The sequence below is a fragment of the Ruditapes philippinarum genome, unplaced genomic scaffold (genome assembly GCF_026571515.1).
Source record: "Ruditapes philippinarum isolate M1 unplaced genomic scaffold, ASM2657151v2 ctg312_1_1_1_1, whole genome shotgun sequence".
Classification (NCBI taxonomy): Eukaryota; Metazoa; Mollusca; class Bivalvia; order Venerida; family Veneridae; genus Ruditapes; species Ruditapes philippinarum.
The window spans coordinates 78,984-105,604 of record NW_026860715.1 but is presented as its reverse complement, the minus strand read 5'-3'; the positions used below and the strand labels follow the sequence as shown (position 1 = coordinate 105,604).

General features: G+C 28.9%; 1 protein-coding gene across 4 annotated transcripts in view; it reads right to left on the bottom strand.

Moving 5' to 3' along the window:
- The window catches only part of LOC132713154 (paired box protein Pax-6-like), a 47,288-nt gene extending 23,423 nt beyond the window's left edge, over positions 1-23,865 (bottom strand). The window contains exons 1-2 of one of the 4 annotated variants that reach the window (XM_060695635.1): positions 23,848-23,865; positions 3,909-4,054 (exon numbers count right to left, since the gene is read on the bottom strand). In XM_060695635.1, the coding sequence (XP_060551618.1) occupies positions 3,909-3,954 (46 nt within the window). In that variant the 5' untranslated portion in view covers positions 3,955-4,054; positions 23,848-23,865. Of the gene's footprint in view, positions 1-3,908; positions 4,055-9,985; positions 10,352-16,232; positions 16,251-23,847 lie in introns of those variants that run through there. The other 3 variants (XM_060695634.1, XM_060695636.1, XM_060695633.1) reach the window with 3 other exon arrangements.
- Between the last annotated feature and the right edge of the window lie 2,756 nt (positions 23,866-26,621).

Sequence of the window (26,621 nt, the reverse complement as noted above, 5' to 3'; positions counted from 1 at the left end):
TAAAATATAATGAAATTTATTTTAAAATCTGTTTAATTTAAAGATACTAAAGAAGAAGAAGAAGAAGTGAACAGTGTTAATTATGTGACGTAATGAATGACGTGTAGATTTTGTAGATAACCGACATGACAATTATTGCAATTTCTCTTCCATTTTTGATAAATTTTAAATAAATAGGTAATATCCAAATTAAATCGTCACAAAAGCAAATACTATTGATTTTTGTTATTGACTTTTGCTACCGATTTCAACCTGGTGTAAAAAGAAAAGTTTAATACTGCAACACGCATGAAGAAAAGCTGTTTGCATATATACCACTTTTTATGAAATCTTCAATATGTCAATTCTTAAATGAATCGATGAAAGTGGAAATCTATAATAAATGACAAGATTTTCATTATGTTTATAACAATAAACATTAAACAGTTAATTAAAAATGATAATTATTAGTTATAAATGACGTTGTGTATTTGACATGATTTATATGTAACCAAGTACAAATGTATATATATATATAATATATATATATATATATATATATATATATATATATATATATATATATATATATATATATATATATATATATATATATATATATATATATATATATACCTGTATCGCATTGTTTAAACGTCTTCACAAGGATCATATGTGTTATTGGTTTTAGAAAACTGTCCGTAAATGTTATTTACATTAAGATGAAACATTTCACATTAATGGCTTGTAAAGATGCTAGACAGCTGTTGTCTCAGACAAAAATACCCATTGGAAAAAACACACCAGCAGCTTGTCAGGATGATATACTTGTAGATATATGTAAAATGCACGTGAGATTCGTGCAATTTTATTGCTCTCTCTTGTCATTCTACAGAGAGCATTTCTGACTTCGATCATATCGATCTTTTTATCCCGGTATTTCAACTCATAGGTAATGTGTCGCATATAACATTATATACATATAATCTGATAATGAATAAATGAATATATTGTTCAAACAAATCTCATAAGGAAGTGAGATAATGTTAAATATTATAACTCTACGTCTATGTGTATGACCGTGTATGCTCTTCTGAAGACATGCGTGCGTATGCGTGCATTCCTAACACCCAAGGTCAAGGAAACATCATTTTAGGGCTAAACATTCGAGTTTTACAAAGAGGTATTTTTTAACTGAAATAACTCTTATCTACTAGTTATTTAAAATGACCAAGGGGTATAGCAATTACCTTAACATATAAGATTACAATAACACTTGAGATATAGGTCAAGGTCAAGGTCATTTCTAATAAACAATATCTTGGGACTCTATAGAAAGGCAAAAAGTAAAAATAAAACACCAGGTAAATAAAGATTTTAATTGTAAGCATTACAATGTTTCTGTTTTATTTTTGTAATGTATATTTTTACGTTAATGTATGAAACAACAAAATTATTGTTTCAAACAAAATGCTTATTTGACAAGAAACAAAGACATTTCTGTACCTAACAGACAATATTACAGCATCTCTTGTCATATCAATGTTTTCATTTTTGTTTTCTCAAATAACATTATGTTCTTGCGCTTCATAAGTATGATATTTATGTTATCGTTATTCAAATAGTGTCACATTATAATGTTTGAAATAAAGACAACTGCATATCAAATATATAAATACGATTGACTTTGTTTAATTATTTTAATATTAGAAATTAAATAAAAATATATTTAAGAAAACACAGAAATAATAAAATAATTTAGCATAAGTAAGTTTTATGATCATAAAAAAATGGTAGTTTGATACGTTTTACTGAATATTGAAAAGTAAAATCTCTTTACTATATAATAATTCATTTTAGTATTTAATCTAAAATATTTTATGCATGATATTCATTGATTTGATGTTGTTTTTTTTTATCTCTAATCGCCTTACTAGTTATTTACTTTAATATTATTTAGATAATATAATGACATTATCAATATCATGAATAATAAAGATAAATAATAATTTTGTTATGATTGTGATTTTTACTGCTATGTTTTTATATCTTATTTTCATTACAAATGTTCAACAAAATTACCATTTAATTATTTCTTTTTTTTTGTAACTCCTTGAATGTGATATTTTGATACAGACAAAGATTTTATGTTTATTTCATTATTTTTTTAAATTAAAACTAAAATTAAAATTGTAATTTCCTGCCTTTAAAATAAATAACAATTATAACCTTAAACAGAGTACATATAAATCATATAATAATTTGTAATAAAAAAAAGTCGGCACAATTTATTACTTAGAAATTCATAATAATATGTTGTCAGGTTTTATGCACGACAACATATATTAAATATAATGCCAGAAGCATCTCTATTTTATAATTTTCACGTACCACACAGGGTTTTTTGATGAATTTGGCATGACACAATCCATGTGTTATTGTCAAACTTATTTGCAAACCCTGTTTTACATGTTTGAAAATATAAAGAAAACAACCGGAAATTTGTGTGTTTACAAGTTCTATAAATCAAACAGCATACATAATTCCGCAAAGACATTTTGCATCGGCCAATATCGTAATATATCTGACATCTTAACATTTTATACGCGATTTTACATGTTCAATACCGATTTAAATTCCACATAAAATGTCGTTATACAGAGATGATTAAATTTTCCCGAGCGCGCAAGTAATAAAATTGAAGAGACTTAGGAAACATCCGAAGGTACTATGAAACGAGCTGAATTAATTGTATTGAAGATTAGGGTGCAATGACGCCGTACAATTAATACTGTTTAGTTTTATGCTTAATAAAACTAGGGTATTTGTAAAATTAGCAAGTTTAAGCCCTCAGCCACGGCAAGGAAGTCTTATCGCGGCGGAATGAGCTCGGTTTGAGACATTTTAGGTCACTTTTCGGGATGAAATTTCCTCTTGCTGGAAATCCAGGGATAAGAATACAATTAGCAGAGGCTTTAAAGACGATTCCTATGAAAATGTATGAAGTTCGATCGGGGGAAGTGGAGAGATTGTGCGATAGAAACGCTGTTTTACAAACGTATTGTGATTCATTGAAAGGGAAATTGTTTTGCTTGTTATAGAATGTGTAAATGAGACTGCATTATTTTCATGATTTATATTCAACATAACAGTAAGAAGTTTCAAATAGCGTTATAGAAAATTTAAAATAATTATACTTTAATAAATATTTAAGACGCGTTTTTGCGGCATTATAATAAATGTATTGTTTTCAATTACATGTTCATACTTGTTCATATTGGTGTCATGTTTTATGTTCAATTTGCAGGTTCTAAAATTGTATTTAAACATTTATTATGTACAACAAAACACTGTTTAAACCAGCAGGAGAAATTCCTAAATTATATTTAGATTAGAAATGTCATCATTTTTAACAATATCATAGAAAATGAATAGATAGAAATAGGAGTCATTTACAAAACTGTAATATTTTTTCTGTTGAATTAATTGATAAAATATTTTGCTTAGCTATTGCAATGTGAGATATTCAAACAGTTCTAAACCTTCAACTATTGGAAAACAATCTCTCTGCAAGAAGGTGCATTTTTAAAAATTGATATACATTGTATATCAATAAAAACAAAAGAAAGATGAACAGATAAATATAAATGTGAAAAATAATCAATGACAGCTGCTATATCCAAGTAAAGATATTTTACAGAAAGCACTGGTGTTGATTTAATGTTGTTTTCCATGACACAAGACAAAAGAATTGATTTTATATACATGTATGGATATAATGAAACACACTGCGACAATTTAGCAATAACTTGACAAAAAAAGATGTATGTGTAATTATATCTTTAGAAAATAATCATAAATATTATGAAGCAAAAATATTAAACACATAAAAATTTGAAATAAGATTGTATGTTATAAACATTACTTACCCTTTGTTGAGGATAACTGTTTGTCTTCCATTGTGGACATTGTCATGAGTCTTATTTGATATTAAAGCCTCTCCTTATGATATAATTTATCTTCTCTAACTATTCCAAAACACCCTCCTCGCCGAAATATTCCGCCTTTCTTCTTACTGTCAAAAAATAAATTCAGCACATTCAAATAATAATCACAAAATAATTCATTTTGAAAAAATACATATACGCTGTCTTAACTTATCTCACAAAAATTAAAAAAATAGTATTTTTTATTATTTCCATTACATGTATATTTCGTTTGGTCATTTCGCTTAGCTGACCCGTATGCAAACGATGTTCAATGTTTTTTCTTCTTCTTTCCTCTATTGCCCTCATGCGACAGATGTTTTGAAATGTGTCTTTATTGGATTTTAAGCACGTAAGAACGGATTGTTATTCTTTCTATCAGATATCTGAAACTTTCAAATGTTCACTGCGTTAACTTAAGACATTTTATTTAAAAAATTTAATTTTCCAACAGCCTTTCAATGAATTTTATTCGCGTTTTTAGCGTACCATAGTATATGGTCAAAGGGATATAATCGGAGTCTTAAGCGTTTTAAAATGATATGTTTCTTTTTTTGTTTATGTCACAAAATCATCTGTTTTGTCGTTTTTTCACAGTATCCATGAAATACATGTTTTCTTTATCTATCATGAATGACTAGATATTATTATAAGTAATATCACATTAAATCACATTTTCGCATGGCTATAAAATCCAGAAATATACAGTTATTCCACTCCGATGGATAATTCAAATATGGTCTTTACAATTTGTCATTCTACGGTATGTGCGTTTGCCGGGCGAATGATATAATTAACATAGGTAGCGATTTTACCTCGTTGTAACGATCTTTGTGATTGGATACAGCGATTTTAATGTTTTACGCAGTCAATCAAATGAACGTAAATCGTCCCTGTTCGGTTAAATACCCAATCATGGACGGCCCGGGACCTCTGCTCAAGTTACATTATTTAAAGTATCACATGTATGGGAATAATATTTCTATGTATACATATATGTACATGTTGTCAATATTGAATTAAATGTTGCTGGTGATAACAAAACATATACACAATTTGTACAAAACTTTGCTGTTAGAAAACAAACAACTTTAATTAGTTATAGAAGTAAATGGAACAGAATATTTAGTCACACATAAACTGTCTGTGGTCCAAAGAAGACACGAACGCGTATTTCCTGTGTACAAAAGATATCAAATTCTAGATATCACTCGAGATAGACGTAACCGATATCATATTCTATGTAAAAATTTCAATGTCAGAAACAGCCATCTTCTGGAAGAAAAAAAGTTTCCCTACGTCTGGATTATTTTTGTTTATCACATTCTTTTCGTCTAAGTTTGTTTAGTTTGTTATTTCTATATACTTTTTTTTTGAATGTTTACACATATTGTTGTGCTTTTCTGCATACTATATGCATAATTCACAATTTATATTGGCATGTGAAATGCCCCGAGTATAAACACAACATATCTGATGGACTTTGTATTTTCATCAGCAATATATTTTACATTTAGATACATCTCGGAGTTATGAGTTATTGCAGAGCAGTTTGGGGATCCGATGTAGACATCTCAAACACACGCCAATCGTTCTATAGCTCATTTTGCCGGTTACAAGTTTAGTTACTAGTTAATTTCATCATCTTGATACGAAGTATTGTACTGTCTTTTATAAACATCAGACACTATTTTTATTGGGTTATAGTGATAAATGACATGTTCTGCGTTTAACACCTACAAGTTAATTGCAGAATTAAGAGTGATTTCCCCTTATTCTTTAAATCATACATTTCTAAATCAGTTCCTGTTAGAGTGTTCTAAATACATTAATCACAATATCAAAAGTTCCTTTGAATTAAGAAGTTTTCGCTTAAACGTGGAAGTTTCGATTGTTAATTAATTAAGCAATATAATCAATTTACATTGTGATGATTTCGTCATACTACCAGAACTCACTATAAAAAGCATTCATGTTAGACAAATACTAAAATAACCCTTTCTAGCTATACCAATATCTTCGAATTTGTTCTTCTGAAAATCTCCCTGTAATTCAAGATGATAACGATCCTTAATAGACGTTCGTCTGATATGTTAACCATTGCCTTGAGCAAAGATCTAATGGATGTTATAACTAAATGATAGGTGCAACCTCCTTTAACTTGAATACTTGTATTTTAGATGCTCTTCTTATTTCTGAACCTATTTATTTTATAATAGTAATCAACATAGCTCAGTGTATGATAGTTGTTAAGTTATCACTTTTCTCAATTGAGCCTTCAGTAGAGACTTGATTTTCCATGAGAGCAGTGTACAATTTGCAGCAATTACTTTAAGAGACGGCGATTAGGGAGTGTCGATAAATGCGAGTATTGGTAGACCTTTCATCGTACCCACTGCGAGGGGGAAATGCCTGAATTGCAAAAACGATCCAGGAAAGGTGCTTTTTGTAAACTGCCTATTATCACGTCTTCAAAAAATTGTGTTTATATCATCTCCTCATTAACTTGCTTTTAAGATATTTTTCATAATGTAGAATCAGCAGTGGACAATTTCATCACTTTAATAGCTCGTTCTTCTTTTCATTAACTATCCCTCTGAACTTTTTTCTTTGTAGTTTGTAGAAAAAGGGCAATGCTAATATATTAGGGAAATTATTATAGTACATGTATATAAAAATTGAATAATCACCATTAAAATGTTTTAATTATTTCGTTTATCATACAGACAAAAACATTTTATTGTAATATTTACCATATTTAAATCTTCAACTACCTGAAAAATACAGTTATAACATTACATCTGCAATTGAATTCGAAATATTATGTTCAGCATCATTTTAATTAGATATCTAAATGGATTTTATCCAGTTTCCGATTTTATAACTTTTATACAAAAAGGAACGCATTAAACAATATGATTTTACTCTAACACTGACATATAATTATTTAAATGATGTCATATATTGTTTATGTGGCATACAACAATGCTTTAAAAAAATAATACTTCATTATAGTGCATTGCAAGTAATAAAAAAAGCTTGCTTTAGTTACTTTTATGTTCACTTACTGCCACAAACATCAGTCTGTTTAAAATATATTAGTACCGGGCAAAAAATGAAAGAGTTTTTATTACATTATAAACATGTATCTTATAGAAAAAAAATGCATACGTATTGTAGAAATAGGATGTCATTTATCATTTGAAATAAAACAGTTTGAAATGCTTTTGATGTACTTTTAATGCTTTACTCGTGTTTGAATAACTTCGGTTGACCCGTGCCTTTGAAGATATATTTGTAGTGCTTAGAGGATAGATGTTTTGGCAGTTATAAAAAGTATAATATTTTCGCAGCAATGCTCAGCGTTCCTTGTATATCAAAGTTAAGTTCACCACCAGCTTGACACTTCCTAATAAATAGTTAATAGCTTTTTCATCTTAACATTGTAAATAGTACACAGTATTTTCACTGTCTTTATATTTTACTTCTAATATTTCTAAAAATATCAATTAACTTAAAAGGTTTTAACTAGTCTCTGTGGAAACATAAATAAAGTTTGCGAAGACATGTTTACATGTGTTTCTTTCATAAGACCAAGACAAAAAACTTCGCTCTATTATATTACGTCTTCAATTAAAAAAATAGACTTCTTAGACAAATTCATGCGCATCAAGTTATCTAGAAATGTTATCAGATATTTAATTCCGGCAACCACGAATTTCAATTCAAGAGTTTCCATCAAGTTTTAATGCTCCTTTTTTTAAATTCATCGTAACAATACACATGTACCTCTAGGGTAAATCCGTGTATAATTTTAATCTAGTGATAACATAGTATTATTGCTGTCGTGTTGTTATCACCTATACTGGCTAAAACTAGCCGATCACCTCCGGGCTAGTATCGCCTGTACGAGACATATGTCATTACATATCAGATCAAACTTTGCCGCCGCAAAATGTATGTTCTTACTTACAATTTTTTCCTTCTACTTTTAGATAGCTTAGTTTGCATATTGTCATTTATCCTAATAACATATATTTTTTGCCATCATATATTTGATTTTAATGATACTGATATTTCATATTATATAAAAACCGAGATAATAAAAATCATTCGTGTTAAATCTTATTATTTTTTTCAAAGCTGCAGCTGCAAAAGACGAAGGACTCCGAAACCCACAAAGAGAAAAAAAGAAACAAGTAAAACAAACACAAAAAAGTTTTGGTCCCAAATGCCACTGTTTCAAAATGACATATAATACTTTGTCACGCAATATCGAAGGCCATCTTTCCTGTCTTTAGAACATTTCAGAAGACGACAAGAATGCCAAATTATACTTTCATTGGTATAAATCATAAAAAGAATGGTTAAGACATGAAGTTAGCAATAGATTCGACCAGGCTTTGTCTCTGTATTGAACTTAAAATTGGCATGATTTGTAGAGTATATAATGATGTACTTCTTCTTAGGAATTTCTGCTAAACAGTTACAAAATACAACCTAACATAGTTCGACTCGATGTATTCTTTTTTTAAAATTTCGAAACGAAGTTATTGTATGATTGAATTTTAATCAAAAAGACTGATTTAAAATTAATCTTAAATTTTGTTGTTAGTATCTTTAATCAGTTATTGTGCGCGTTTGATTAATAAAACAAACATTACATTTGAATCCGGAGAAAAATGATGTTATCATCATCATCATTATCATCATCATAATCATCATCAATAATAGTGTATTCAACCAAATTTGATCGATTAGAATATGTTTTTGATTATCTTTTTTAATTCATGTAATTTTTACAAAACAACACCATTTGTGAATGATAAGTTATGTTTTATTTATATTCTTTATATTTATCAAAATGTATATATGATAGAAAAGATTGTTTTAGTGGATTCCTATCGTTTTATTATATAAGTTATATATTTTGTCACTTTCATATTATCTCCTAAAAGAATGTATGTATTTCACTTTATTTTCATTAAGTATTAACACATTCTGTGGTTATGGAATGAATACAAGTTTTAAAGAGTTTATTTCTCCTTAGTGGGGATTATTATTCTTTCATATTATTCTTATTTCATACAATACACACTTGCTAATATTAAAGAAATAAACCAGAGTATTACAGAAAGTGGATTAAAATGTTATTATCGCGGCTCTTAAAAGAATTCTCAACAAGGGCAGTTTTAAAAGTGTCCAGTTCTTAAGGGAATATTACGCACTTGACTTTATATGTTGCATTTAACAATAACAGGTCTATTGCAAAGATCACTGTAGATAAGAGGTTTCCTAGCCACTTGTAAATTACAGTTCATTAAATACTTATCTAGATAGAAATTAAATGAACGGTTCTAAAACCAATTAACGAAAAACGTATTTATTTATTAATATTGTACTGAATGATTTATGCGTTTGTGACTGTTTATAAATAAAAGATATCTTAGTTGTTTTTCTTTATTTTTTTAAAGAAGTCTTAGTAGTTTTATATAATATTTTTGATGTTATTGCTTAAGACTAATTCTATAATTTGAATACATGTTTTTCATACGAATTGGGTATCTACTTCTTGTAATTTTACTAGCTGCAGGTTTTAAAGATGTATGTTATAATCAGGGCAAAATGACTGATGCATAAAATAAACGTATTAGAGGGAGCCTTGTATTTTATCTTCATTACGAATAATATTTTTTAAAAAATCCGTCGCCATACTGTATGACATTTACGTTTCAAATATGCCTACATCAGGGCTAAATGAATTCATGTTAAACTGTTTTTAAAACAGCCGAACAATACTGAGTGATCATATTACACACGTACACAATCAAGCCTGAATATAAGTTACAAAATTGCATTCTGGGAGAAGGTTCGGTACTGGTTGTGATTTAACGCAAATTAAGTTTGTTTACTGGGGCGTTTAGCTAAATAATTAGCAGACGACAAATTGCATTAATTTCTTTATCCAACTGAAAAATGTATATTGTTCATATTTAGATGTAAATAAGAAATATACTTACATAAATGTGGAAAGAACTTAATCCTTTTATTTTCTTTTTTGTTCACATGAATTAAATTCACTTTAAAAAAAACTAACTCTTAAAAGTCCAAACTTTCTGCACAGTTAAATTAATGAAGTCTGTAATCACTCATATTTGTTTGTAATTGCAAATATTTCAGAAGGCATTAAAGAAACTTTAAAATCATAAAGCTAGGCAATAATGATAAATCGTCTATGAAAATGTTACACATGAACTGCGAATATTCTTATCGTTTTAATCGCGTAAGCAATAACGTGTACGGGATCCACGGTGGTCCTTGCTTGCCAATGAACACGATTTCCCGGACGATTTCTTCTTCCACTACTTTGTTTTATTACACGACGTAATTGCTGATCACGCCTAAAATCAGAAGCATCATTTCAACCATAAAAGCTCGCGATATGCCTAGCGTTAAGACTCCGCCTCTGGGCGGAGTTTACAACGCGAGCGTCCAATAGCTTACATTTGCAAGTGTAACACGATCTTAGCCACAAGCGATATACAAAGATTGTTTTTCGAACAAGTGTATATAGAAAACACAGATAATAAACATGGATATTATACAGTTTAATATGAGATTTTATTGCGCATTTACGAACATTGATATACGGAAAAAGTTTTCCCTAATGAGTGGCTTTAAAAGTACGAATCGAATAGTTAGTTTAAAAAAACTGATATGATGTACTGAACCTAGAGACGATACGCCGTATCGATCATTCTTAAAAAATACTTCTTTTGACGAAATCGCTTCTGTAACGTCTTGTTTTTTTTAAGATCATGATTCAAGATGATGTTTTGTAATAGTTATTTATGTTTCATATTATACTTTCTCTCAAAAATAGTAATTATTGATTAATATGATTTGCATACTAAACTAACGCTCACATTTTTAACATGATAATGTAGCTTTTTTACTTTTTTAAAATAAATGATGCCGGTACGGAATATTTGGGTGAATACTTGTGTAAAAATCGGCATGCTGTTTTCGTTCGAACGAAACCGTCGCCATATGCAAGCATTCAATATTTTAAGAAAGGTACAAAGTGCATTAACATACTGAAGGAGGCGGTGTGTATAAGTGAAATATTATTTCAGGCATGATTATTTGCGTAGTTCTTTTTTTTTAAAATTGATCCGATATCATTAAACGCAGTGACGAGCATATTTTTATTGAAATTACGCTTGTTTTTTTTCACCATGTAATTGCGCAAGTAAATGGACTTTCAAGGTCGATGCAAGTGGATTCTAAAATCGGACTCAGTTTCATGGAAAGCTTTTTCATATCATTTCACGTCAATTTGTATAAAAAGATATATTTATGGGACTGACTGACATTGTCTATTGTTTACAATGAGATTTTCTGTATGGATTAATTTCACTATGGAGATTTGCTATGGCATAATTGTTTCTAGATAACAACACTTTTATAACAATGATGCATAAATCATGCACTTATTTTTTCTCTCTTCTAATTGATTGTAAAAAGTACACAAGCGAAGATGTAAAAACTTGTTTATTGCCAGCGCATCAGCAACAGCTTCTGAAAGCTGCAAGCCTCCAGATGAGTCAAAATATATTTTGACTTCTTTTTGACAATTTTCATATATTTTAAGTACTGGTTGTAATCTGTAAATTACTACATATGTTTACTTGACAAACTTTTACTCTTAGAAACATTTTTTTTTGTATGATAATTAACATAAATCTGGAGGCATGCTGCGTTTTTTTTTTGCAATTTCAGACTGGTGGTTTAAACTGAATAGAATAATACAAAACATGTAAATATTATGTTTTAAATATAATAAAAAACATAATATAAGCATATGATATGATATAATATGATATAATATAATATGATATGACATGATAGATATGATATGATATGATATGATATGATATGATAACTTCTTTACAATTCATTATGCATGTATAATGAATATATAATATAATATATATAAATAATATAATATAATATAAATATATAATATATTAAATGTTTTAATATAACAGAAAAGCACAGTTATATAATATATCGTATATAATATAATATAATAATATAATATTAATATATAATATAATATAAAATATATAATATAATATAATATAATAAAATATAAATGTCGTTTGCATAACAATAACATAACGATAAGATACGATTTAAATGAAAATCTAAACACTGTGGCTTTTCTGTTATAAGACGATTTGAAACAACATTATAAATTCTGGTTTGATATACACAACTTTGATATATTGTTAAAATGCTTACAGCATGTCTTTAAATGCTGAAATTTTATTTCGTAATTATAAAATACTCACTTTTATAAACAACACAATATTCCTGAATTTTAAGACTGTAAAAAATCATCACTGTCCGTATTGTTGTGACGTTTGTCAATCAAATATGGTATTTGTCGTCAGTTTTCACGCTGTGTCTACAAGACAACAGTGCTTGATATTTTACTAATAAAACACCAACCCGTGACCTGCTGAAAACTGGAGTGACAAGACTTTGCAACCACTATACTGATCTTTGTTGTATTTTAATATTAAAAAACCTTAAAATTTTGACCGACTGTTCCAAATTCAATTGAGGTCAGATCCATTACACAACTTCAGAAGGTAAAAGTTACATGAATTCATCAAGCAAGCAAACAAGCACACATTGAATTGATGTTACTTATATAAAAATAAGAAGCCGTCACCATGCTTGAGTTTTTAAGTAACTATCATCACAATGTTTATATACACAGATTCTTGAACATCTGATTGATATACATATATCTTCCAAATATCCATTTCTTTAAAATTCACTTTAAAATGTCAGCAAATATTGTAACCTTTTACAGGAAGCTTGCGCCAGGCAACAAGCATATGTAAAACAAGAAAATACACAATTAAAATATCCGTGTTTACACGCCCCTATGTATTTCAATGTTTACAATATTCACGAAACATGTCTACCTTACAAAGCTAGAAGGAAACCCGAAAAATCACTATTAATGTCCCTAAAGTGCTAGACCACAATTAGCTAAAATGTTTAAAAGCACTGTTTTCTCGCAAATGTCATCAAAACACAACGGTGTTGGAAACAATATGTTGTAAATATCACTGAAGCTACTGGCAAGCACTTCTCTGAATTATTAAGGCAGAAAACTGCCGAGTGTTTTGTGAAATGTCATCAAAGTGGAATACTCCTAAATAATTTCTAGCTCAGAGTTTAGAATTATTATTGTTTTCTTAACACAAACAGGGAGAGAATCTACGACACTTTTATTTAAAAAACATCTTTATCATTATTTGTTAAGAAACATAAGGAATATTTGAACTTAAACAAAGGAACAACTACAATAAAAACTTCTAAAGACTTGATTTATATTTACCATAACTTAATTTCCTCTTGTTCAAAGATTTTTAAAATATGACTGACTTTTTTACGCAATGCGCAAAAGAAACTAGGCAGAAATATTCAAGATATTCATAAATTATTAAAGAAATGCTTTGTAAATCTTGCAAACACCCACTTATCATGTTTCTTTTACGAGCGAAATAAAGTGGTATGTTACGAGAGAGGGAGACAATGAGTTCATCTAGGATTATGGCCGATACACCAAGCTTGATCTTTAATCAACAGCAACATTACAATAGAAACATCGTCACTGAAAAGAATCCTTCAATCAAGGAAAAGAAATATACAGCACTGCAACATAATTTTCACGAGATACTTATTTAAAACATATTAATTTTGGATTTAAAAAGAGAGAAAGAAAACAAGCAAATAAACAAACAAATACAACAAAAAAGCACAAAAATAATAGAAAATAACAACAAAAACAACTACAAAAAAGAAGAAAAGAAACAACAACGCGTTAAAAACTTTAAAACACAAATACCAAAATATAACATATATCAGATTATCTTTATCGATAGATTTAGTTCCTAAATTAATAAATATAATTTATATAATTTAATGCTTAGTTATTTATGTCGACCAAAAACATAGTAGATATCAAACAATACTAAAGACCAATGTACGAAACCTTTTTTGATATATTTTTTTGATTTAAAATTTCTTATTTCATTTTACATATTGATGACATCATAAAGTTGGTAAAGTAAATAAACAAAAACTAAAGATAAAATTATAACACACTGACAATTATGAAGTTATATTTCAAACAACATTTCAAAAAAAAGAAGGAAAAAAATAACATGAATTTTATTAAAAAGCATAAATATTCCGACAGTGAAAATATCCAGCTATGTATATAAAACAAAATAAAGATACCGCAAAGTGTCTATAATATAAGCGAATATAAGAAATAAATAATACAAAGCATATAAAGATAACAAAAGGTCAATAATAAAGATTATAAAAAGTAGAACAAAACAATACCAATAATAACAAATTAACTAAACCAGTAATAAACCGTTAATCGAAACAAACGGAACACTATGAAGATAAATAAAACGTACATTCGTTGCTGATATTTCTATGTAAATTAGACAATTAGGAAATAAAGTATATTTATCATAATATACATCAGTAGGTAAATATCTCGTTGATGGAGATAATAACATTGTAAGATGCCAACAATTTATCTGATTAACACTTAACAAATTATTCAACATAATTCTAACCGTACCGCCTAGGGATATTTATTCAAACCACTTGTGTCTACAATGTCCGTAAATGAATAGCCATCATGTTAGTCAGCTATGGTGACCGTACACATAGTTTCACTATTTCTGACTGTCTGCACAACTACTCTAATAAAATCATAAATAATGAAAAAGCGAAGACATAGAATTATATACCGAAAGCAAATATATACATAGCTGATTTGGTCACTTTTGTGTGGACAAAATACTAGCAATATTCCTCATAAATAATTAACTATCGCGCTGAAATTCTAAATACACGAAAATATCAAGTTCAAGAACGTTCCCATCACATGGCCAATATGTGGACTAAGTGGAATAAAATGGACAATTGCTTTTCTTCGAGTAATTTAATGAATAAGGGAGCTAAAAATCAAAACCGAAACAATAGCAAATTATAGCGTCTGAAAAATCTAAGATAAAAAGAAAATAAATAAATAAATAAATAAATATGATTTAGCAATAAAATATTGTATACAGCTATCACTATTTTAGTTAAATATACCGGGTTCTAGCAAGATAATATACAAGTATGTGCTTTTATGTTTTAATGTGTGAATAACAATTCAAAGTCCTGTACAAATTCGCGTATATCCCTGATTTTGATGACCATAAAAATAAAAAATTGAAAAGTACATTCAGTCAAACAGTTGCGGAATATTAAAATTAAAACTGACTCGATTATTGCATCAGTAATTGATACTTAAAACAATGAAGATCATCTTGTAAGCAATAAAAAAGAAAATAAAAGAATGGTAAAGTCAAACAAACGAGTTTATATAACTACAATTGAATAAAAACAACAACAAAAAACAAAGAACAATCAAACTTTTAAATATCAGAAAATGAAATTAAAATTAACATTTTTTGTCATTTGTATCATATACTTATTTTCAAAAAATGGTCATTCAAAGATGAAAAAGGGGAAAATAAAAAAATCACGCCAAGAAAAGCAGAATATCACTTTAAAAAAATATATATATTGAAATGATAAGAATGAATGATTTTACGTATATTATATGAGACTGATTATGTAAGGCAGTACACAGATAACTAGTACAAACAGTGAAACGTACATCAGAACTCAGAGGCCATATGTCGTCTGAATATTTCGTCTGAGAGAAGGTATGGGTCAGAATATTAAAGTACTAGAAAATGTGGCACAAGAAAATGTAGCACAAACATTTATTATTGATAAAACACAGTCCCGAACAAAGAGCATAAATAGAAAAATAATATGGAAAAAACGCTATTAAGTCTGAAACTTTATCTCGTAGCACTTTTTCTTTTATCGACTCACATAATATTTTAAAAGATAATGTTACTTTAAAACGGCAAGTATCGCAATCCCTCTTTTTTTCCATTTTTTACACAAGACAAAAATGAACAAACTATCACACAACTTACTTACTTACTCTGATTTTATTTTTACAATACTGTGATTAAAATCAATCAAAAAAAAAAATATCAAAATTAAAGCTATTCCTGACCCCTATTAAGAACTTATATTGACAGAATTATTAACGTTTAAGTTTTCAAAATAATGGGTGAAAAAAAAAAATCTTACCTGCAGTTTCATAATCCGGAATATTTTCCTATGCACTGATACAATTTTAGTCATATTACATACATGAATATATGATATAACATCTTTCATTTAGTCCACTTTTTACATAAGCATTTAATCCATTTACTCCATGAAAAACAACATATTTTTCATCACAAACTTATGCCTTTAACTATGATATAGAACAATATGAACAAACAGTTCAGTGAAAAATAATTTCATTTCTTAGAAGACACATTTTGTTTGATACTTCAAATTTTTATGTATACATTGAAACGAAAGAACAATTGACAATAAAAGGAAAACACACGATGGTGATAATAATAAACATAAATATAATGAAAATACTATATCTGTAGAGATGATTATACTATATGTAACGAGAAAAATTACAACGATAACATAAACAACAAACAATAAGTAAATAAAAAATCAAACCATGTAACAGATTTGATTTGTTTTTACAGCCTGAGCATATGAATGTAGAGGGCAACAACAGACTGAAACCCAAGTAAAAACCAACACCAAATTAACAACACGTTGCTAGAAGTAATATTACAAACACACAACACTACCATGGAAAAAGTGATAAATTTGTGTGGCAGATTCCCAACAAGAACAGCCGAAAAAATGAAGGAAATCTTTCGGATGACAAATTAAACCAAGTAAACCATGTATACAATTGCTTTATGACTTCAAAGCAAAAGAATCAGAACGAAAATATAAAATGTGTTTCAATAACGTAACTATATGGCTTTTATGGCGTCTTAATAAACATACGTTACAAATTAGTAACAAAATATTTTATTTAAAAAATAAAGACAAAAGATTTATTTTAATATTTCATACCTAAAGATATGTTTATCTTTAAAACTAAAATGTTTTAGCAATTCTTTCAATTAACCAACCAATATATGAATTATTAATGATATACATAAAAGGCTAAAATTTGAGAGGACCCGTGTCTGAACTGCAGGGTGGTCAATTTAGTATACAATGATAAAAGTAGACGCATAAATAATTGACAGTGTTTTTGGCGTTGTAAAATTAAAAAAGGGAAAATAAAACCAAAACAATGGAAAAATCATTTATTTTTTATCAGTTATAATGGACAACCAAGAAAGCTAATTCTCACTGGACAATACCTAAAGGCCTTAGATATTTGGTTACAACATAAATCAAGAAAACAACCGGACCAGAAAGGACAACAATCATGAATCCCCGTAGAACAGAACAACATATGTTAACTTACAGAATTTTCAAAAGAAAATCTAAATATGTTTTAATATGCATTGAGTGTAATTTCTATTTTATGTTCCAAGGACAATATTTTCTCAACATATTACTTAACATATAGCTAACACATCTATCTGTAAATTTAAATTATGATTTACGCTAAGCCACAGGAGATTTCCATAACTTCATGTTTAAGCTACGTATATCACTCTTCCACAATAAATTTGTTTAGCAAGCTAGAACAAAAAGCTATCAAGACATAAAAATATTCTTTAACCCGTATGACGGAATCAACAAAAGCACACACCTTTGAGCAAAATATAACTTTTCCAATATGTCCACACATATTTGAAAAAGATACCTTTACCATAAGACTTATTCAACAAAAGCACAACCGTCTGAGAAAAAAGATACATTTAACCATCAGACATATTCAACAAAATCACACTCATGCGTTTTATTATTTTTTTTATTAATAAAGAAGCTCCGTTGAAATTCAAAAACCTTAGAAATAAATTGAAAATGACTCTTATTAGATTTGAGCTAAAATGTTGCCATGCTTTTCATTTTTTGGGTCATTTTTGTATAACTTACATACATATTTGCACAACTTCAGACTTGAATAAAATGGAACTGAAATCTTAAAAATTGATTGTTAAGCCCATTCATAGATGTGAAAGACCCCATCGGCATAACTCTAGCAAACATCCATTAGGTTCTTTGAAGTGTTTTGGAAAAAAATACGAGGCTATACCAACGATGACCTCTAAAACAAACAAGTGCATGCGAAAAAAATATAATTATCAAAATGTTCGTTCTTTAAAAAGTAGGAAAAAATAAACACAAAAAACAAGAAAAGTATTGATGATTGCATATACTAATTTTAAGTAAGTAATATTAAAATACTTCATTATTTATCAATCTTATATGATTCATTTTTAACCTTGAAATATTGAATTCCTTACCATTAAAATCACACATGTATCTATAGGCAGATGAATGGTAATAACTTTATACAACATGACCGATTTTTGTTCACTTTTATTTCATAGGTTCTGAACAAATCGCTTGACAATTTTAATTTCCACGAGTGTCTTGTATTGCTAAGACACTATCTTAAGAGGTAAGAAATTCCATTAAATGCCAAACAAAAAGAACAGATTGCTGCAATCTGAAAGGAGCACGATTCACCACTTCTAAAATGAACCATAAAAAACCGAAGAAACTTATATAAGTAATGTAATATATTGAATACAAATACACAATATGTATTGTACAATATAATATAAAACATATATGCAACTAAAGACAAGTGATCTTTTTGTTCATGGTGGGCAATAAAACTCAATAAAAAATCATAGATTTATTTTTCAAATTCATTTGGAATTTCTGTGGGACAAAAATGCTCACGTTCCCTACATTCATGCATAAAGAGTAGAACTATGTCTTAGTAGTACGAACCTTGCAAAATCATTTAAGGAAATGCTAAAAACGTTAGACCGAGGAAAACTATGGATATCAAACATTTTATTCACAGAGCAAAACGTACGAATACTCATGTTGCACCTTATTAAATATACTTGAATGATTAGAAAAAACGATAAATATGTTCGTATCTTATATTTTTTGGAAAAAGGCATATATTTGTTAATGGAATGTTATTGTCAAATACGCCGTTTGAAGTATCTCCACTTGACCATGACCTATGTTTGACCAACTTGCAGAAAGATCATTTCCAAGAAACAATTGCAGTCAGGTTATAAAGTTTCTTTTAAAAATCACATCTACGTTGTACTTGGTAATAGGAAGCTGATAAAAATGTCCAAAACGAGGTTTACATATAAAAAAAAACCTTGTTTTATCCCGACATTTATACTTACAAAACATCAGTAATGGTGATATTAGTTAAACATGCAGTACTTGGAACATTTAAAAGTTATAAAGGATTGGCTTTCCTTCTATGCTTACTGCTGTTTTGAACATTGCTCGTGTTAGAACAGATGGCATCAGATGTTCGCGGTTGGAACATGGGCTATATTTGTTTTCCACCATCTTATTCATTTCGAAGGTTCAGAACAAGTATGACTACTGTAAGAGTAACGACATTGCCCGTATCTAATGTTTCAACTTTAATGATGAAAATCAACTATGTCTCAATGTTAATTGTTAGAAGAACTTTCTAGTATGCAGTCTGATACAGTTTAGAAATGTATATGAACCTATTTTTGTAAGAAGGCATTCGTGAAAATCAAGCTGTTTACAAAACGTTTCAGATGTTAAATAAAAGTAATGTTTATCGAAAGAAACTATTTGCAGTGAATCATAAACAGTTTTGTAAACTTAAATACACTGAACTAAACTCAAAATTTGGTATTGTATTGATAATAAAAGGAAAGGACAAACGATATCTCTGATAGTTTTATAAATGTTTTTACAAGTGGTATGAGCATGAGCTTTTAAATCCGGCGTTTCGTGCTTTTCATCTACAGAATTTCACTTATTAAGTTACGAACAATGATATACATATTTTTTTATATTTCCTGATTTAACACGAATCTTAAATTCAAATATATCGTTTTCTTCAGTGTACGTTTCAGTTGAATCAATAGTTTGTTGAAGATCTCCTCAATATCGGACAATTACGGAAAGCAAAGGAAAAGGTATAGGGTTATCCCCCTTGCAAATGAGACTGAGTGTTCTTATATTTATGTGCTGAGATAGGAATTTTGACTTTAAGCTTTTCAAGTAAAGCATCTGGATGGATGAAATTCTTACATATGATATCTTAATGTCACGCAGACCTTGTACTAGAGTTCTTACACACATTAAGTATGATTCATGCGGTAGAATTCCAGGTCAACAACTTGCAATCTGGCAGCTACGTTCTTATTTGGCAAAAGATAGATATTTCCTTATGAAACATGCAAGAGAATAGCACTTACACTATGCTATATTTCACCTTTTTGATAATAAATTAGTTAAAAACAAGAAAAAGTAGAAATTCTGTATGGTTTTCAAAGGTAAAACTGGAAAGACAAATGTCAGTTTGACGCTAAATAATCTATTTTTCACGAGATTTATTAATAAATAAAGGAAATCGCCTTGAGTTTTTACCACACAGCACTTAACTGTAACGCATGAACGAATCATTCGTTTGATTTCCTGAGGAAGATAACTCTTGCGTTATAATGTCTTGTATGTGTCTCTTCCAGAAGAAGTACCTTGCAATTACCCCATTTTCTGCTCAGATGAGAAAACACTTTCTTCAGAAGGAAACAGAAACAGTAAACTACCAATTTCATTTAAAGTAAAGTTTCGAAATCTTTTTGAACCTAGCTTATGTTTGAAACGATGTTTTACCATATAAGAAGACATTTTTTATGGTAAAACAATCAAAAGACTTCCACCCGTTTGGAGAACACTCAAATAAAATACCTGGATATATATTAGCATAAAACTAGGCGTGACAGGATTTCCGACAACTCCTTATTCCCAAAGAGATGTTCAGGAATTCTGCGCTGTAAGTTTTTATCATTTGCCAATACTTAGTGACTCAGCGACTAAAGAAACAATTCTAACCTCTCAATTGCAAAAAAAGGTTATACTATTTTCTGCAAAAATATTTTACCATTTTCAAATGATTAATAATTATTTTCATTTGATGCGGTTCTCGTCGATAATTTTAAAGACCCCGCTTTATTACCAAACTTAGTTTTCAAAACCAAAAACATTTCATCTCTTTATGCACAATGGTGGGCATTTCCTGCATATTGTCCTATACGTGTCCTGTCCTATAAAATTCCTCCATCAAAGAAGTTGTGTCTTCTGATACGTAATATACACTTTTACAATTCCTAGAAATAATATCAGCGATGTAATAGATGTAAGACATAGAAAGTAAAATAACACACAATTTGAATTATAGTCATAATCAGAGATTCGACTCGAGTAATAAAATGCAACATTACTCATGTCCTGCACCATCTACCCGGTAAAAGATATAGCACGTTGTATCTACAATTACAAATATTGTCTCAAACGTACATATCTGGTTAAAGATCTAATGCATTTCTTTATAATATTCTGAAAACGAGATTTCTAAAGTACGGCATTAAAGCAATCTAGTACGGTTTTAAAGCAATCGATATATTTCAGTTGTTTGAATTATGAACCTTTTTTCATAAAAGCAATATTCAAAGTTCTTTATTTCTGGTCATAATTCATTGCCATAAGAATTAAAACGAAAATGTTCTTTTTTATATAATTTATAGATATGTTTTCTATTGGAACCTATGCCAAATGTATATCACTGAACAAAATACTAGTAATTGTTTTCGATTATAAAAGCGAAAATCACTCGCAAAGATTTTATACTTCACTGAAAAGTGAGAACAAAGACCAACAAGGCAAATGCAACGTTCACAGGACGAAGCTGACGTCATTTCAAAGAATATAATGATGTTTGCTATGTGACGTCATCGTGAGGTCATTGCACGATGAAGCATTTTGCAACTATTAATGAACAAGTTAACATAGGCGATATATACGATAGATAGATAGATTCTGATCGATGCTGATGTATAAAGCTTTCGCTGTATTCTTGTTTTATATATGAAAATGTAAAGCTTTTGGAATAAATAGTCTGTGTTTAAGAATTTTTAATAAGTTCTGAGTCGAAAGTGGTCCGCTTGTCTTAAAAAAAGAACGGCAAAGGCGTTAAAATAAAACAGTAAAATGAATTAAACAAAGTTGTAAAATAGAATAGAATAAAAAATCAAAAGTTGTAGACTTGGTTTTATCCATATCATTTTATAGACGGTCGTAAAATTCATTATACCGTCAACACCCCTTAGCACCGCCTAATAACCAATCTATCGGTTGTATTAGTCAAAAGGCAGAATAAATGACAATGTAACATCACAAACTTATTTAAATCGAGTCTGCTTATGAGGGACAATGTGATGATCAATGTAACAAATGTCTTAAGAACTGCATAAACAGTATTCAACCAGTCAAAGAAATTTCGGTAAGAATAATCCCTTAATAGCAAAAACTTAATGATATTATAATAGATAAATTGGAAACCTGACAGAACACCAAAAATGACAAAATTGGAATTAATGCAGGCTCGATTTTATTAAATCCGTTCACGGCCCGCAGTGGTAAATGCAATCTACCACCCACGCTCTCTAGCACCGACTTAGGCAGAACTCAACATTTAAGCATGAACAAAGTGTTACTCTGTTCGGCAACTTTGCGCAACCGCCACACAGCACTTTTATTGTATGATATTTAATTTCCATTTCATTTTCCTTACCAGAACATGATTTTGTCGGTAACAATGCATGAAACATTAATACCGTATAGTTTATAAAATGTACGCTTCTTTGACAATATTTCTATATGCTATTTTAAAACATTATTTTTGTAATCATTTTGTTTCAAAATTGTTGTTAGGAATAATTACTTGAAATCTACATATCAAATAAAAGATATGATCATTGCTTATTTATGCCAATGACTTGTTCAAATGAGTAACCAAATCGTGAATTTTAGGTGAAATATAAGTAAAATATGCTATGGGAATATCAAATCAAAGATGGTCGAAATTGAATGTTTATTTACTATCATTCATCAGATTAAAATATTTTCATGAAAAAGGCTTTCAAACTCAGTAATAATATAATAATAAAAAAAACAAATCTAAAGGTAATCAAGTTTTACAGGTTGATAATTATTTTGAAGTCCCTTTGAAAACAATATTTTGAAAAAAAATAGAGATATATACTTTAAGAGAGATTCTTTTATGGAAGTAACAAAAGTATCTATCTATAATTTTTTTCAATATTCTAAAACGTGTTTGTTTCATATTTAATATCTCTATACCAAACTTAAATCATTTGTATTTCTAGAATCGTACTAAATCGGCTTGCAATATCATTTGAAATAAAGTAAACATTCGACGAGAAAAGAAGAAAAACATAAATGTGACACAAACGTGCATCTGTTTCTACATACATGTATAAAAATATTCCTAGAAAAGTGTTGTTTGTATGTGTATATCAAAATTTGTGTAATTGTAGTATAATTATGTGCATATATATGGAAAAGAAACTGTTTCGTACTAACAAAAGTGCAAACTATTTAACTGTTTGATATAAATGTTATAAACTAATAAAATGTTCATACAAAATAGTTAACAACAAAATAAATTAATAAATAATGAAATAAATTAAATAAATGTATAACTATTTATATGATTCGTAGGTACAAAATACGTTTAACAGTTGATGCTTTTTTATATCTTCTTTGTAAATAGAAGTTTAAATTCATACTAAGTAATTATTTCTAAACCATAAAAGAAACAAAATAGCCACACCCTTTTGCCCATCAATAAGAAAATCACCACGAGTCCTTATTCTATAATTATGACAAACAAATTCCATCTTTTGCCTCTATTCGTTTTCAAAACACAATAAAGATATTCCGTCCGAAATCCCAAAAGTACACATGCTTAAAAATGACAAAAACATGTTAGAAACAAATATCATTTCCTAAAATCTCCCTTACTCCCCCCACCCAAAAATGAAACATGTAAACAAGTTAATTATGAGACAATCCCGCCCACCAAGGTCAGTCAGTAGGCCTTTCATGCATTCTTCGTTTTATCAATACTTTTGCTCGGTGCGATTACACATGCTTTGGTCAAAATGACATAAATTAATATTGTCATCGTTTAATCTAACAGACCTTTGCACGGATACGTTTTAACTCGGTTACATGACCTGCCTGAACCTCATTTAAGTATCTTGATAACATGGCTCTGGTTACAGCCATGTCTGAAACGACAATATTTAAGCAAAGAAAACCCATAGGATTGCAAATCATGTTTTCCAAGTTGAGGGACTTCATATTTGTCGGCATTTTTTATTTCTTGTAACCCTATCTATGGTGTAATATAAATTATGTACATGCATTATGTATAAGTGTTTTCAAATGTCAATCACCGATCCCCATTGTGTGTGTTAAAAAGGAAGTAAAATAAGTGACATCGGCCTTGAAATCAATTAAGCAAAACATTTACATTAAATAGTCAAATCTGTTAGCAAATCACATTTCGAGCGACGTTATATTGTACATTATTTCATTATATGTGTAAGTTCTACATATATAAAATTTACTCAGAATATAAACAGAAAATAAGTAAAAGATCACTTTATGTCACATATTATGGAAATATATGTAGAATTCATTGAAAAGGCATTGAATGAATTTTTTTTCAAAATATCTTATTGCTGAAGATAAATAATATTATTACATTAAGCCTCCTTTAAGTATGTTAAATCACCATCCTGTGTCGACGTCAAAATCTTATCTAATCTAATGACGTTTGAATCTTATGCTTGATTCATATAATCAATATAAATTTTTACGACAATGTGTATAAACAACACAAACCAAATGAAACAAACTGCAGATGAAAACGATTTCTTGTAGTCGAAAAGTAATTTCTTAAACTTTAAATAACAGTTTTATTCAGAGAACATTACCAGCTTTTGCTGACCAGCACACTTTCGGTAACTGACGCTTTTATTTTTGTTAAATCTATATGAGGGAATGGCTAGTATTTATTCACTTAAGAAAATGGTCAGTTTTTATACATTTTTGAAATTCATAAGATATCTGTGGTCATCGTGATAGTTAGATATCAATTTAACGATGTGACCAGTATTTTAAAATGAAGTTATTCTAGCCCGAAGTGTGTTTATCTACGGTTATTCAATCTAGTAATTGCAGCATTGTTGCATTGTAACAGTTCACCACGAACAGCCGATAGTTCGGACAGGAAATAACATCGCTTTGTCGGACAAAATTAAACGACACGCCCTTTTTGAGAAAGTTACGTAAAATCTTTAAAGCAACAGTTGCCGTACAAGCAGAAGATTTATTTACACAGTGACATTTTAATTTCTGTAAACAGAGAAGTGAAAGGGCAAGATAATGATGTTTTGCGCTGGTCATTTTTGTAACTGACCGACACAGAATAATTGTATTATGGACAGGAAATTAGGTAAAAGCGATACTTTAATGATGTGTGAGATGGGTGTCCTAAATTGATTTATTATTATCTGGGATACGCAAAACTTTCCTTCGTAGCTACCACTGAGTTCTTCTAGTATTTAAGCAACTGTGTTTAACAAGCAAAATATATATGTCTTTTTAAGTCCCTTTGTCTTATAAAAAAAAGTTGTTTTTTTTAATCCAATTACTTTATATGTATACATTTATTCATATGATACTATAGAAAATTGGTACATAAACAATTCTTATTTTATATTAACCTACAACATATAAACTGTAAGGCTTGTTCACACACAAGTATGTCATTTTCATGCAGTTCGGCGCCATTTAGTATAATGGTAAACGGAATGGTATCAGTTTATCTGAATGGTTGTTTACTAAATTCTCCAAGGACAATTATTTGAAATTCATTCCTAGATTTGCTGTGCAAATTCAATTTCAATCGCAAAAACGGCGTAAAAAATATATTGAAAAAATGAATAAAAAAATAAAATAAATAATAAAAAAATAACGAAACGATAAAAAAGAGATTAATTTCATATATGAAATGTAAAAAAAATATAATGATTAATAATTTTTCCGCATTTTTGTCGCGTATAAACATAAAAGTGTTGATTCATATCCAAAACGCGTTAATGTGTGTAGTAATTTTAGTTTAACATTAAATTAGAAATTTTTTACAGAAGCACTAACATGTCACTAAAATTACCTATCATCAGGCTGTGGATATGTAAGTTGATAATGGAATACTATACCAGCGATCATGTTATAACAACCATTACAATAATGTACTACTTTTTTATCAACTTTGTAAATATATCCTAGATATCGCAAAGATGAAAAAAATGCATACTGAATTCACTTACACTAAATGATACGTAATTATTCTGTACAGGCAAAAATCGTGTTTCGAGTGAGCAATTTGACAAGTTAAAGTTGAATAATCTTATTCCATTTAGCATGAAATTGGGAAAGTAAACATGAAATCGAGTAGCTATAATATATACTATAAGGACACTTGATTGTAATGAATTAGCAGATTTGAGTCACTTGACTTGTTTGTCTAAAGGA